Raw genomic sequence first — 17,184 nt, 5'->3', positions numbered from 1 at the left:
AGTACAGTAGTTTATACCAATGTTTTCTATTATGAATGGTGTTCCTGACATTTACGTTTCTATCTTCTGAGAACTTCTTTATTCAGCTGATGATACAGACCTTCACTCTCCATGTGTAGTGTCTAATTATGTGCTCAACTCCAAGGAAAGTGTTGGTCAGAACTAGACACTCAATCAAACAGAGCTATACAATCAGCAATGTTCCAGAAAGAAGTGGGCATAAACTCACATTTTTCTGTTGCTGTTTTTTCTTTGATGACAGCATTATTTGAGAAATCAAATGTGAAATGAATCAATGCATTGATAATACAACTGCATCAATGACTCATAAAGACAATCTGAAGGGGAACAAAAGCAAAAAGGAAAAAACTCTCTATATGGTACAAGTGGTCTGTAATAAAATTACTGGAAATTTATTGCTTATTTAAAGGTTGTTTTGTATATGTGTGTCCTCAAATAGCCAAACTCTGTGGTTACTGGTCAACAGACCCATCCTCACAATCAGGATTTTCAAGTGAATTGCTAAGTTGTGATTGAATTTGTGCTATATTGTTGATGTTAGATATGAATAGCAATGTTACTTCTGTCAGCAGAGATGAAGAAAAACATGACTCACTTCATACTTCCTGACAACAACCTTATAGAACTGTGAAGCAAAATGTCATCATTGACTACAGTAGGAACAAAATATGTTGACAGAGCAGATCAGTTCTACAGCTATTGTGCATTTCACCAAAAGATTAAAGTGATGGAAAAAATTTACCTTCCCATTTATTTATTACATCAACAGATTTGTCTCATAAAAAGAAAAGGATAGGGGGAACATGTTCCTGGTAGACAGCGTGATGACTGTTGGGAAGAAACTGGCTATAAAGAGAGGAGACATTTTCCAGTGAAAACTACTTCATCAACATAAATTGATGGAAAATTTGTTCACCATTTTCCAGAGGAAGTTCCACCTATTGCAGACAAGGCCAATGTAACTTGCTGTTACAAAGGTTACTGAGACAGATTAAATAGGAGACTGGTAAGCATATCAGGAAAGATGATGATGTAAGGAACTCCAACACTCATTAAACATTGTTGCACTGTCTTGTGTGTGTGTGTGTGTGTGTGTGTGTGTGTGTGTGTGTTTTGTCTATTTCTGACAAAAGCCTGAAACATTTTGTGACAATCTTTTTGTTGTGCCTATCTACGACTCAGTATCTTCACTATATGGTGAGTAGCAACTATCCTTTTCAAAATATTGTTACATTCTCTTCTAGATTTTCCATTGTTTAATATGAGATTATCTTGATGAGCCTGGTAAAGAAGCAAGAAAAAATGTTTGTATTGTCAGCTACCCACCTTACTTCTCAACACCGTCTCCTTTGGGAGATATACACTTGGTCCAGCAATCCTCCAGCTTTTTCGTCCCACTGGAAATACTTGTTCTGTCAAATTCTGCAAAATATTCATTGACTGCAAGTGTCCCTCCTCATCTGACGAAAATTTATTCCCAGCAAGTCAAAATTTCAAATTAGGGAATGGAAAGGAGTCACTTGGGGCTAAGTCAGGGGAACATGGTGGATGAGGAACTAATTCAAAGCCCAATTCATGCACTTTTTGGCATTGTTATTGCTTGTGTGTGGGATGGTGCATTATTCTGGTGAAAGAGTTCTTTTTTGCATGCCAACCTTGGTCTTTTTTTCAGCCAATGCTAGTTTCACATGATCCAACACTGAAGCATAATAGCACCCAGTTATTGTTCTGCCTTTTTCCAATCATCTATGAGGATGATTCCTTGAGAATCCCAAAAACCAATGGCCATCAACTTACCAGCTAGCAATATGATCTCTGCCTTCATGGTGCACTTTCACAGCCTTTGTCCATAGTTTAGACTGCCATATTGTCTCTGATGTGTCACAATTGATCCAGGTTTCATCAATAGTCACATATTGGCACAAGAAGTCTTGCAGATTGTGATTAAACGTTGCTAGACATTGTGTCTGCATTGCCAACTGCACTGGCTTCGCCAATCAGCCTGCACGCTATTCATTCATTTCTTTCGTCAGTCAACTTGAGTTGCTAGACATTGTGTCTGCATTGCCAACTGCACTGGCTTCGCCAATCAGCCTGCACGCTATTCATTCATTTCTTTCGTCAGTCAACTTGAGTGAATCAAGTTATCGAATAGTTGTACTTTCCTATGTAGCATGTGCATCTGCGTCATCGTATTTTATACATTTCTGTCTAGCACATAGATGGCTATCACATACCTATGAGAAAAGTCACACCATTCTAGTGATCTCGATACATTATTCTGTCCGGCATTTGTTTGAAAAAAGTTGTGAATATTCTACTGTTTTGTGATTAAAAAGAGACTAATGGGAGAGATTCTTCAATACAAGCAAATAAGCATAAACACCCTTAATGATCATGATTCTGTTATGGAAGCATTATCTATTTGTCCTAGATCTGACTATCCTACCTTCCACATCCTGTACAAAATATTTGCTTGTCTACCTTCATCTGTTGCTAGAGTAGAAAGAAGTTTTTCAACATCATGGTGTACGAAGACATGGCTGAGATCGACAATGAAGGCTTAGCTTTGTTGAACATTCACTCTAACGTTGATTGTCCTATTGACTATGTAATTAACCAGTTTGCCAGGAAGAACAGGCGCGTAGAATTCATCATTTAAGGAAGAGAACCACAATTGTAAATCTTTTATATCATAAGATACCATTTTCTTGTATATGTGTATAATCAGTTTAAATAAAGCTTTCTCAAACTTTGCACGTGACTTGATTATTTTTTATTACGGTAAAAGTAAAAGTAGCTCAAGATATCTTTAGCGCCCCCTCCTTGACGTTTTTCTGTATCCGCCACTGTCTCCATACATGAAATTATGCACTCACTCAGTTGATCTGCCTACAGCCTCAGCAAGCTCACAAAATTTTATTTGGTGGTTTTGCATTAGCATATCATGGATTTTGTCAACAGTTTCCTTTGTGGTGATCTCAATTGGACAGCCAGAGCACACTTCATCTTTGGTGCTCATCCGTCCACCTTTAAATGCATTAATCCAAAAATAAATGGTGTTGAATGATGGTACAGAGTCAATGTGAACTTCATCAGTTTCTTGATTTGTGTGGCAGTCCAACCCAATCAAATTAAAATGTTTAATAACAGCATGAAACTCAGTTTTCTCCATTTTCTGTTGTAGTTGACACACTAACCAGTTCAGTTGGCTGTCAACAATCCACTGTACACTCTACATTGTCGAAATTTTTTGTACAATCTTTGGAATAACAAAGATTACCAACTATGAAAGTGCAACAAAAATGTTCCATTCTTTCATGGAAATTGACCAGAGTTATCAAACCTCCCTCGTAAAATAACACATTGCTGCATACAAATTATCGATTACTTGACTAATGTTCAGGAATAACTCATTATCAGGAGTCTGGGAGAAGATAGAATACTAAAAACTGGTTGGTTATAATGATTATCAGTATGACAGGCAATAAAATGAGATAACTACACTAAGCACACCTTACACTGGCACTAATCACATCCAAATTGACATCAAGTATACTGCCTAGCAACTGTCAGCATTTGTACTAAATCCTTCTGTCTTGGCACTCCACTGTTTATCTTGCTGTGGATCAGATGATTAGCTTGTAAACACATGTCTCAGTCTTACCATTCACATACAACAAGAACACTAAGATCTCTCTGGCACCAGTGGATGATATAGGCAAAGAGTTTCACAATATTGTGCATAACAGTATTTGATTCAACCAGTAGGGCAATACCTGTAGTCTTCAATAACCATCATAGCACAATATTATCACAAAAACTGGCCCAAAATAATTTTTTTTCCATATGTTACTTTGCACAATAAACACTGTCCAGACATTTGTAGATGACACAAACACTGAAACAGAAAGAGATAAATACATTCCAAAATGCTGAATTCTGTCTTCCTTTAAAAAATAAAAAATAAAATAAATAATTAAAAAAATACTGCTGTTAGGGAAAACAATGTTTCCAGAATACAAGTAAATTTTGTAACATAAAATCATTACTTAGCCCATCAATGAACCAAACAGTAACAGTTCTGGGTGGAATATTCATCTGTCCCACAACAGAAACTTATATGAGACTGCTCCTGATTAAGCTGAATAAAGTCAAAGCATTACTTAGCCAATAAGCTTGCAGTTAGTAATCATAAGTATGTTAAGCCAAGTAGTGGTGGAAACTGCAAGTTCATACGTTGTGGCAGTATGCACACAATAAATAGTTGTGATAGAGTCCACAGGTAGAGGAAAGTTGAATAACAGCAACTGAGAAAGAGACTGCCACTGCTGGTCTTATATTTGCCCCCTACAGAAACTCAGCATGATTGGTCAGTGATATCAGCAGCGCTCTTGCCACAAGCACCTCTGCCTGATGTGGACAATGTTGCACTTATTGATATACCAATATCTTCAATTTGGCTGTCAGATACAGTTTTTAAAATTGCCACCATTCAATATCTGTACTGCTGCTAAGATGAGTAACATTGTAATTAGTGCTAGCAGCATTGAAAGGCAGCTTAAAATGCTAAAACTCAGTAATGTCCTAGGATCTGACGGGGTCTTTGTAAATAGCTACAGTATATGGAATTTGTGAGTGAACTAACTACTGTTGACCATAATTTAGTGCAAATGCCTCAACTATAAAATGTTCTGAGTGTTTCAGAAAGAGCATGGATCATACCAAGCTATAAAAAAAGAAGTATAGCTGATGCACACAAATACCATTCTGCATCACTCACATCTATATGTTGCATAATTGTAGAACACATTCATTGTTCAATATTATGATCTACCTGGAAAAAAACTTCTGTGTCATATTCAAGATGGGTTCAGAAACATTAATAGAAACTCAACTCATGCTCTTGATGAATACCATAGATAAGGGAAACCAAGTCAATTTAGTGTTTCTAGAATTTCAAAAACATTTGTCTGTGTGATGTTTAACCAGGTTGATGAGAGTATAAAAAGTTCCTAACAGCAAAATTGCAGCAAGTTAACCTGTATTTAGAGATCTACTGATATGAGTGTTTCCAGTATTTCCAGTGGAGTCTAATAGGAGAATTGCTCTTCATCTTATCATTAATGACTTAACAGATAGTATTAGTTGCAGCCTCATACTTCTTTAGATAATGCAATTATCTGTCAGGAAATTATGTCCAATAAAATGCTCTCAAGTATTAGCTTAGAAAACTTCAAGAACTGCCTTTCAGGACACATTCTGTGGATATCCTCCAGGCCCTCCACTTCTGTAATACAGAGAGTGTAGCAGTGCAGATAAAATTAGGCAAATAACAGCTTGCTCAAATAGAAGCAAGCAGTCATTTTTTCCCACAGTCTGCATGTGACTGGAAGAAGAAGACCTTAATATAAATCTGGCCATTGAAATTGCAACGCCTTGAACACAGCATGCAGCAAACATCAAAACTGGCATGAAATGTAACACAAGTTCAGATATGCAATATGCATTTCAGTGTAACCGTACAATTTAGGTAGAAATAATGCAAGAAAATGCAAGAAAATATTACACAGCAAACTCCTCACTCAGGAATCACATTTAAATGCTGTTTCTTCTGAGATAAGATTTTTGTTATTTGTTATGAAAGATTGAGAAATTTTTACCAGCATGTGGCAGATTTTGACAGCTGTATGGGTGCTGTTATTGAGGCAGCAGATTATAGTCCTACAGCATTGCTGCTTGCTCTAGTTAGGATCTACATCTACATCTACGTGACTATTTTGCAATGCACAGTTAAGTGGCTGGCAGAGGGTTCATCAAACCAGTTTCAAGCAATTTCTCTACCTTTCAATTCTCGAATGGTACATCAAAAAACAAACACTTAAATATTTCTGTACAAGCTCTGATTTCTTTTATTTTATCATGATAGTTATGTCACACTATGTAGGTGGGCGCCAACAGAATATTTTTGCAATGATAAGAAAGTTGGTGATTGAAATTTCATGAGAAGATCCTGCCACAATGAAACACTGAAATTTCATGAGAAGATCCTGCCACAATGAAACACGCCTTTGTTTTAATAGTTGCCACAAAATGAGTTTGCTTCTTTGAACTTTTTCAATATCCTCTGTCAGTCTCATATGATGAGGATCCCACACCACATAACAGAACTCCAGAAGAGGTGGGTCAAGCATGGTGTAAGCAGCCACTTTAGTAGACCTGTTGTACTTACTAAGTGTCCTGCCAATAAATGCAGTCTTTTGTTTGCTTTACCCAGGATCCCATAGCTGTCATGTAAATATGGAGTCAATAGGTTCAGGAGGACCACATTTAATGCCATGCAGTATCAGAACAGAACCACATGATTGGCGCCCATAAGGACAGGCATATTGTTCACTCTGCTGTGCCAAATCAAATACTTTAATCCAGAAAATGGACTTGTTTGCACCAGTGAGAGAGGTTTGTAGCAGATTGGTGTACCAATAGTGGTGTGCCCAATAATATATCTTTACAGAGGCACCATGTCTTCTTGTCAGACAAGTCCTGGTTCTACACACTGGATTGTGAGAATGTTTGCCCGTTTGGAAGCTCTGAGGAGAATGAACATTGACAGAATTCCTTTCACCTCAGCATGTAGACATGTGATGGTTTGGTGTGCCATTGGGTTCACAACACAGTCACCTCTAATTTGCGTGATTGCTAATTTGGACTGCAGCCATTACATTTCTGATGTTCTAAGGCTGGTGGTTATGCCCTACCATTGAGGTCTCTGCGATGTTGAATGCTTCTCATTAAGATAATGCAAAACCACATGTTGCCTGTGCTGTCCTGATCTACCTTGGTACAGCAAGTGTTTGACTGTTCCCCTGACCAATACATTCTCCAGATGTCTCATCCACAGAAAACAGCTGGTAGAGGGTTGCCAAGAGACTGGCATGCTGCCACATATCAGCCACTATGATTGATGAACTCTGGAATAAAGTTGAAGCACCATGGAATAATATACCCACATATGTCATCCATTCTCAGTTCAGCTCAGTGCCCAGCTTGGTTAATACCATCATTGCTACCAGTGGTGACAGGTCTGTGTACTAAATTTCACTTCATGTACACCTCCAATGTGCCTCTATGAGTGATGGTGTTTTTTTCTCTATTATACTATTTACACTCAGTAAGTAAGAGTTGATTATTTGCTGTCCCTATTGGTGTTGCAGTTTTAATGGATAGCAGTGTACACACTATAATATAAATTACTCTCTGTCATGCAACTCATAGTTATTTGTAGAGGTAGATATAGATGCCAAAGAGTCTTTAGAAGATGCTTAAGGCTTTTGTGGCCATTTATTGACAAACTGCCTATTGGCTTCTGTATTGGGCTCTTCAGCCAATGTTCATCTGATGATTCTACTGATGTTTCGCCAGCATGAGTGGCTGGAATTGTCAAAGCTTCTCCCTCCATTGCTTTCTCTCTCTCTCTCTCTCTCTCTCTCTCTCTCTCACTCTCTCTCTCTCTCTCTCTCTCTCTCTCTATCTCTCTCACACACACACACACACACACACACACACACACACACACTATCTCTTGTTCTCTCTTCCTCTTTTGTTGTATTTTTTAAATTACATATGTGTGGATAAAGACGAAATTAACTTCAGTTTCTACACATTTCTATTGCCTCCATGACAACTTTATTAAACATACATTAAACTTTTTTTTTTGTTCCAGAGAAAATACAGAAGACCATCTCATCTAATATATTTATTATCTTCAGTCGGTTGACTTATGGGGCCTACCTCATACACACATTGCCTCAGTTGTATGATGAAGGTTCCCTTCGACTTCCTAGGAATGTTGACTGGTTCACGACAGTAAGTATACTTTAAAACAAAAAAAGTGCATAAGAGAACATTTTGAAGAGTTTACTACAGAACATTTTGGATGTCATCATATGCCTAAGATTTTGGTTTGTTATGCAACAGAACTAATCAATTAGTCAGCCATAAGGTACAGTCATGATGTAAAATTTAGCTTACATACTGTGAATAAGAGTACAATGGTTCAAACCTGCATCTGGCCATTGAGAGTTAGGTTTTCTGAGATTTCCCTAAAATCACTTCAGGCAAATGCTAGGATGGTTCCTTTGAAAGGACATGGCCGATTTCCTTCCCCATCCTTGACACAGTCCATACTTGTGTTCTGTCACTAATGACCTTGATGTCAAAGGGACATTAAACCCAATCTACCTTCCTTCCTTCCTTGAATTGCTCAATTACTGGTGACAATAAATTGGTTTATAGGAGTGAGCTAGCGATATGGACTTCCAAATTTCTATACTGCAATTAACTGGACTGCTTTTTATGAAGCAAATGGCAGTTGTCCTAGACTGATTCATATGTTCTGTGAGTGAAATTATTAAATGGAGACAGTCTTATACCTGGGCAGTGAGTTAAATTTTATATAAATGCTTTGGGATGTGAAAGACATCGTGTTATTTAGTAAGTTTTCAAGTTTTCTTATCTTTCCTTCATTTCAAGTTTATGTTACAAACCTATGTTTATACAAAAAGCAACATGTATGAATCCTGTGCATTATTTAATGGTATGTTGTCATAGAGAAAAGGAAGTTTATCATCTTTGAATCCTATATGTTCTGAGCATACTTTGCTCTCAGCACTCACGACTATACATAAAGCATTTTATTGTTGACAGCAATGAAGAAAGTGAAAGGGGATTAAACATTTTGAAACTGATTCCACATTTCAAAGATGAATTTTCCACATTTATTTCATTAGATCATGAAAGGTGTTTAGAATTCTTGTATGACATGATAATCACAAATCTTTCACTGACATTCACCTGTCATACTAGGACTTCATACTGAAACATATTGCATGTTTCTGTAGAACATAACCTTTATACCCCTTCCCCACCCACCTTGACTAACTGTCTCTTCCTGCTTACTCCTATTATGTGCACCAGAAACTGCACCTCTGCTACAGTAAGTACTCAGACATCTCCTTGCCATCTGCTGGAACCTGTTGCTTTAATTTTTGTTCTTAGCTTTCCTTGTCATTCTTTAGACTTGCTCTTTGAATTAAATACTCTGAATTGTTTTTGACTGGCTGATGAAGCATTTCTCATTCATCTTTTTATTTAATTCTGAAAGATAGAGTTTCTCCAGATCTCCATTGCAATTCTACTAGTTATTCATTTAGACAGTACAAGTGTTTAATATTGGTACAAACTAAACTTTCAGTTTTGGCTGTTTTTTCTGTGTCTCTGAATAACTGTTTCCTCCTTTTGGAGTTATGCTGAAATTAGGACAAAAGTCAGTGTCTTATACAGGGTGGTCCCGAATTCATGGTACAAACTTTAATGGTAGGTGCAGGACATTGTAACAAGGATATATTGTATAGGAATGTATAGTCCCAGGTGACGCGGTGAGGCGTAAACAGGGGAAATAACGGCCGAAAGGAAAACGAAAGATTTTATTGAAATCGTTGTTGACAAGTGTCATGTTTACAGTAAGTGTTCAAAATTGCGTCCACCATGAGCGATACATGCTTGACAGCGTCGGTGCAGCGATTGGCGTACACGTTCAAAGATGCCTGGTATTTCACGCACACCTGCAGCAGCTACAGATATGCGAGCAACGAGATCCTCATCTGAGTCAACTGGAGTCTCATAAACAAGACTCTTAAGATGTCCCCATAAAAAGTAATCGAGGCAAGAGAAATCAGGAGATCGGGGTGGCCAAGGGACTGGTCCACCACGCCCAATCCATCTAGCACCAAACGTGGCATTCAGGTAATTCCGTACAGCAGTGCTGAAGTGTGCTGGCGCTCCATCGTGCTGAAACCACATGCGGTTACGAATGGCGAGCGGAACATCTTGCAGCAGTTCTGGTAACACTTCTTGCAGAAAAATAAGATAGCTTTCGCCACAGAGTCGCGTGGGTAGTAAGTATGGCCCAATCAAAAAGTCGTTCACAATACCAGCCCACACATTAATACCGAAACGTTGTTGATACGCATGTGGACGCGTTGCATGTGGATTATCTGTTGCCCACACATGGGAATTGTGCGCATTAAAGACACCCTCGCGTGAAAATGTCGCTTCATCTGTAAATAGCACATGACCTACGAAATCCGGCTGCAACGCACATTGCTGCAACAACCACTGGCAGAAGTTCACGCGAAGAGGATAATCTGCCGGATTCAATGCTTGTACTTTTTGAAAATGGAAGGGGTGTAAGCGATTTTCATTTAACACTCTGCATACAGTCTGATGACTCACATGTACGTCACGCGCAACAGTTCTTGTGCTTGACTCGGGTCTATCAGCCACTATGTTCAAGATGCGTTCTTCCAGTCTTGGAGTGCGTACAGCTCTTAATCGACCAGCGTCATGTCTGTTGACGTCGAACGTACCTGTTTCACAAAGTTGACGATGTAACCGTTGAAAAATTCTATGATCCGGCATTCGTCGATTAGGATACTCCGCGCGATACATTCGTAACGCAGCTCTGGCGTTACCATTTGCACGGCCGTACATGTAATGCATGTCTGCTTTTTCTGCATACGTAAAGTCACCCATCGTCTACGGCAGCACAATTGTGAATGGCGCTTGTCCCTACTGCGATACATCATGTTCATCTACTGCCCTCTACCGGCAGTGACACCAACCGATCACTCCATTTCTCTTTCCCCTGTTTACGCCTCACCGCGTCACCTGCGACTATACATTCCTATACAATAAATCCTTGTTACAATGTCCTGTACCTACCATTAAAGTTTGTACCATGAATTCGGGACCACCCTGTATAACCGCATGGAAAGAATGGATTGCTGCTCACCATGTAGAAGAGGCTTTGAGATTCACCAAAAAGATTACTGGAAATATTTAAGCTTTTGGGCAAAGTCCTTCCTCAGAAGTATAACTCTCACATATTCATACAGCAACATCTCACATACACTTGGCTACTGTCTCTGCCCTAGCAGCATCTATGTGTAAGTTGTTCTTATGTGAATGTGTGGGAGTTCTACTTTTAAGAAAGGAATTTGTCTGAAAGCTTAAATATTTCTAGTATTATTTCAGTGGTCCTGTCTGTGACTCATCACTCCTCTATATGGTGAGTAGTGATCTATCCTTTCCGTAATGTTATCTTATTCATAAGAACTTCTTGTATATGGTAATCAGTGTTGCTGAACAGATGTTGGCCTTCTCATCATGTTTGTATGATCCTTAAATTGTAATTCAGTTCAGTTCCCTATCAAAAACTCCAAAAACTTTCTTTGATTTTTTATGCAGCAGTACTGATAAACACATACAATATTTTTTATGAATAAGATAACAACATGGACCTTTTCTTCTACTTTCATTTTGTTTCCAGCAGTTCTAATTACTTTAAAAACAGATGTCCCTTAGCCATGATTTCTGATGAGACAGAAAAACAAGTACACACAAGCTAGTAATACTGACAGTATACAGATCGTCAGCAGGAAGTATGTCCAGTTTCATACAGAAGTTAAAGAAATTTTAATAATGTTATGCAGAATTAAATGTTATAAAGTAATACTGATTTATGATACCTATAGTTGTTGTTGTCCAGCTTTGGCTTGTTTCCTATTGTTAAATTATTTGTGAGGAATAACACCTGGCATTGTAAAATCTTCTCCAATAAAAAGAGAGCAGAGAGTGCAGGTTGTATCAAGAAGAGAAAGTGCATCATTATGAATTATCCAGTATACTATTATACACCAAATCACAAAATCTACATAAAAAAATGAAAAATTCCATCACTGATCCTCCTGTCTGTCATTAAAAAGTGAATCAAATATATTATGTACAAATATAAACCATTCTAATAATAAAGCAAACTGCCTACATCAATATCAAACAATAAATAAAACAAAACAAAAACAATCAATTAAATTTAGTTTTTAGACAATACTGGAAGCAAGAATAGCTACAACACCCATTCAAATCACTGTAAACAAAATGTAATGATTTTTTCTTAAAAAGTGGCAGCAAATGTTGGAGCTCATAATAAAGATTCAAATGGAAATGATTAGTTTCTCTTTGTTAAATCACAGGTAAACATTAGCAATAGAAGCCCAAGAATATTTAAATATCTTTATCATTGAACACCACTGTGCTTCATGGTCATGATGCTATTTCTTACACTTATTGAAATCTTGTTCTGACTTCATAAGACCAACCAAAAGCTACCATTGTAATCACTCAGTGGCACAAGATATATGTCTTCAAATATTTAAGTATCCAATACTAATACTCATAAACATTCAGAGATAAGAATGTAACTTTCATTAAAAGACTTTTCATTAGTTCCAGTCTTTAAAAAACTTTTAAGAAATGGTCTACAGTAGAAGATTACTCACTTTTCTAGAAGAACTTTTTTAACTGTCTCTCAGTTCAAAGGACAGAGTAAAGTATAAAGTATAGATTGCATATATGCTCACACAAATAATTTTATGATAGACTCAAATAAGGTAATTTCTCCTGGTGATATAAGCTGTTGCCTACCAAGACCTCTTATACTATATGGATGTTCAAATCCTACTATGGAATTTAAAATGATCTGGTAGTAACGGCAACCCTCTTACTTTAATAGCTGAAATCAGTGTGCTACACAGGCAGACAGTGCCATGGAAATAAAAATAAACTCAGAATGGGAAAACATATAGTATGGAGTACCATAGGGTTCAGTGCTATATCAACTCACCACCTTCATCTATGTAAATTACTTTCCAAAGATTTGTAAGGATAGTTCAAAAAGCAACAAATTTATTTATGACACAAATGTACAAATCAATAGCTCAAATTAATGACTCCATTCACACCCAAATTATAGTGAACAGGCTACAACCAGTTTAAGCAAAAATTTTGTCTTAATCTCACAAAGATCCACATTATGCAGTTTAAACAGGTGAAATGACCTGCTGTTACCATAAATAAATATTATGGTGATGCACTACATGAAAAACTTTGTGTAAAATACCTTAATATCCAACTGGAAAACAAACTAAACTGGAGTCAACAAATAAATAAACTAATCAAGAACCTGCATTCAGATTCTCTCATTGTGCTGATTTTAAGGCAAGTAAACCAGCTTACTTTGCAGTTTTTTATTTCTTTTTGTCTTATGGGAGAGAGGAAGATTAGAGTTTAACACACCAGTTGTCTGAGGAACCAGAAATTCAGCTTCTCTCAATGGGCTTATTTTAAGATAAGTTTTCCAGCTTATTTTCCCTACTTTGACTTGCTGGTGTCACATGGGGGGAAGAAAGAAAAGGGCTTGACATCCCAGTGGTCTGATGGAATTCTCTTCCGGATCTGGGTAGCCGAAGTACATAAATCATTTATTTGGCAAATATGAAGAATAAAAAAATTGCATAAAGTAATTCCAACTACAAGTACATTTACTCCTTAATGGTACTTGTGCTAGTAGTGAAATAAATTTCAGATAAACACAATCACAGTGGGAGACACAAAAATTCATATGTACTCCTTGTCTTCACATCCAGAAATCATGCTGGTGTTCTGTGTCAAAGTGTAAATCTCTTTAACAATATGCTTGTAGAAATTAATAATCTCTAAAAAAATTCTTTATTTGCCATTCCCTCCAGAAAATATCAGGTTATCTAGTTTCAAGAATGGTAAACTCATATTAAGAGCTATATTATATTACAACATTCAGTTTAGAAAGACTTCTGTTCTTACCATATTTCAGTAACTGCTGTTCTTTGATAATTATGACTATAGTTATGTAAGTACCAAGGAAGTAGTTATATATAAGCTTAAAGGATCAGACTGTAGCTAGTTACATAAACTAAGAAAAGCACTATTTTTCTTTACCATTTTTCTCAAAATAATAGCTTTCTTACTAATTTTATTATGTTCATAATAATACATTAAAGTACAAATGTAAAGTGGCAGTGTACTGACAGTGAACTGTTAATGCAGTGCAAAGTATTACTATTTGACAGCTGTTTCTCTTCGTTTCTGCATAACTTAGCTTGCTCCACATTCTAGGACATTCTCCTGTATCATAGAGTTTGTGGAATACAATGATTGTATCAATAAGTAATTCTGCTTAAATCAAATTAAATTGTGTTTAATTTAATATTTTTTATTTGAACAATTAAATTGTAATTATTCTAAAAGTTAGTAACATGGATAATATAATGCTGTAACAGATTTAACAATGAATATTTTAGAAAACTAACAGAGTATTCTTGATTTATTTCAGATATGGTCCCTTCTTGGAGACTGTTGTGCTGTCTACTTCTTAGCATTTCTTTTATTTATTGGTGTAGAGGCACCTATTCGAACAATATCAAAAATATTGCTCTCATGACTTTCAAGAAAAAATGTAGTCCTTTGAAAAGGTTAGTATGGAAAAGACAGACTGGAAATTTGCCCTAATTTTTGTTAAATAACCAAGGAACTTAAATTATACTGATTTACACAACTCTGTACCAGGACAGCACTTCTTTTGTTATGAAGTATGAGAAATTTTTACACTTCTTTGTTTATTGTAATGCTCACTAAATTGGATTGTTACTTCATTATTTTGCTAAAAAAGAAACAAATTATGTGAAGCGACAGGCTGTGAATAACTTCTGCTGGAATTTTGTGACGAACAGTTACTATTTGCCCTTCAGATGGAAATATTCATTTACTCTCATTATGTTACTACGTGTAATGTATCTGAAACATTTTTTTAAATGGCAGCTGATTTGAGAATCAAATTCTAACACATGGATCAAATTATTGGGTAGCAACATTACTTACTAATTTTACACAAGTGCCAGCTCAGGAACTCTACACAAATTTCTGCTAATATAAATTTCAAGTTTTTCTTTATATACTATTGACCAGCACAGAAATTTTTAATTTTTTCTGATATTTGTTTCTAGTTATTATTGTTGTTCATATTATCACCTTATTATTAGGGTTATAAAACTAAAATTGTAGTTTGTCTACAGTTATTTGGACTCTTCTATTGCAAAGTTAACAACTAAGGGTTAACTTTCTGAGTGTTACATTCAATAACCTAAAATAATTATATTTGTTGCTAGTTACTGCAATGAGGTGTTATAATCTCTTCAAAGTTGTTATGTGGTCTGTATATCCCTGCACAACTATTTCTTTTGTTTTCTAGAAATACCAGTTATATCATGTGAGCTCTATAAAACGTACATCAAATGTCATAAAAATGTTTTATACGCGATAGGAATGAAAGAGAATACTGGCATTGAAGTATGTATTTCCATTGGCATTGAAGTATGTATTTCCATGGAAATGTCTCATTGTTGTTGTCAGAAAACTAATGCAATCAAGTTTTTCTAGACACTGCTACTGACCACAGAGCACTCACTGTGAACGAGATTTAGTGGAGGAATGTCACCATCAAAATGTGCCTATAGTCTGTTGCACCCAAATTTTCATTTGGTTTAGATTGACAGAAAACAGTTTGTAGTCACAATATTAGCTCAAGTTTCAGCTTTCTTTCAAGTAATGATATGCCATCAAGACTTTGCTCAGAAAATTCACAAATAAGACATTAACAAGCTGCAGGCAGTAACTGGCAGTCTTAGAAGATTTAAGTGCAAATCAAAAAAATATGAAGGGTAAGAAAGTGGTTGAGAAAAACATTCAGAACACATTTTCCACACAGAACAAGGAAATCTTTTATATAGATGTGGATCTGGAAACACTTTATTTGTATGCCCAATTTATTTTCTACATCTCTTCACATCAGCTGGCTAGTTACTAGTTACTACTTTCTTAGACAAAATATTCAAAATGTCATATGTTAGCATTGACATGTGCATCATTTTAACTTTGCAATGACTCGCAGATGCACTGATATATCTCTGCAGTATCGTATATGGTTTGACAATTTTTCTCAGCATGCGCATGAAGATAGTCTGCATTTTGTGCTGTAGTTTGATACACAAGAGCTTCCAAATGTAATTTAGATTTATTTTCTCTAAATTTAATAACTTAAGGTTTCCTCCCTGCCTGTAGCAAGTCCAAAGGGTTTAGGCTTGAAGAATTTTGAGGAAAAGAAATTGACCAAGCTCTTCCAGCCTATCTGTCATGGAACCTGTTACTTAAAGGCCACTAAAATGAGGAGCAGCTCCACTGTGCACAAAGTACATGTTTTGTTGCACTGATAAATGTAAATCTTCTTGCTGATATTCTTGAAGATAGCATTGTAAGTTTGTTTGTTTGTACTGAATAGAAAAACTTGAGGCTCTAGTTAACAGTCATCAACAATGTTGCTCCAAATATAGAAGAAAATAAGTATTGATAACACTCCTCAACAGTTGCATATGTGCTGATACTGAAAATTTACAGTCTGGTCATGTTTAATATACACTTCACCTGTGAACATTACTATGACACTAAAATAAGGGTTGACATTTTTTTGAATTAATCTGTGGAAGAAAACCAGCAATTTGTCTTATGTTGGGACTAGGGTCATGGTCCTATGCATTATCAATTTCTTCCCTCAACTGCGGTGGCCTCATTCATCTGGCCTTCCCAGTTGCAAGCAGCAGGAGTCAAATTTCCATTCTACCTCAGTTAATGACTAATTGCTTCAAATGCCCTCCTTTTGTGGCACATTTGTTATGGGACAAAATAAATGTTGAGCAGAGTAACCATACTGATCCATACACTAAATAAGCATTTTCCAACTCTGTGTTAGTGTTCATTTCCACTGCACTGGAACAAGTTCATGATGAACACTAAATATTAGTTATGTGCTTTCTGAACCCATGTGCTTGTAACATATTTTCTTTCTCTCTCCATGAGTAATGTGTCCTGAAAGTCTGACCATACCTTTTCTGCTACACCTTGTATACCATTGACCTTTCTTCTACAAATTACAAAATTACCTAGATTCAACAACAGGAAACCCCCATTAATTGCATGATATGTAACAGTGTTCAATATGAAAATGCTTCTAGTCTTACAGAATGTAGATAACTGGCAGTTTTTGTTCATTATTGTAGCAGGCATGTAAATATTAAGCAATGAGCAGTAAGTGAAAGTCATGAATCAAAAATTAGCTGGAAATATCACTTTGCCACGAAGAAAAATGATCCTAATCCTACTCCTAATGATCCAACT

The 17,184-nt window shown here is 36.4% G+C and overlaps 1 protein-coding gene across 1 annotated transcript in view; it reads left to right on the top strand.

Annotated features, from left to right (window-relative positions):
* The window catches only part of LOC124777269 (nose resistant to fluoxetine protein 6-like), a 189,703-nt gene that overhangs the window by 160,374 nt on the left and 12,145 nt on the right, over nucleotides 1–17,184 (top strand). Inside the window, exons 12-13 of the mRNA XM_047252601.1 lie at nucleotides 7,745–7,887; nucleotides 14,291–14,429. Coding sequence (XP_047108557.1) covers nucleotides 7,745–7,887; nucleotides 14,291–14,398 — 251 coding nt within the window. The 3' untranslated portion in view covers nucleotides 14,399–14,429. The remainder of the gene's footprint in view (nucleotides 1–7,744; nucleotides 7,888–14,290; nucleotides 14,430–17,184) is intronic.

Source organism: Schistocerca piceifrons, chromosome 2, assembly GCF_021461385.2.
Source record: "Schistocerca piceifrons isolate TAMUIC-IGC-003096 chromosome 2, iqSchPice1.1, whole genome shotgun sequence".
In the NCBI taxonomy this organism is placed as follows: Eukaryota; Metazoa; Arthropoda; class Insecta; order Orthoptera; family Acrididae; genus Schistocerca; species Schistocerca piceifrons.
The sequence above is the reverse complement of the archived record's forward strand: the minus strand, read 5'-3'. Positions and strand labels throughout refer to the sequence as shown.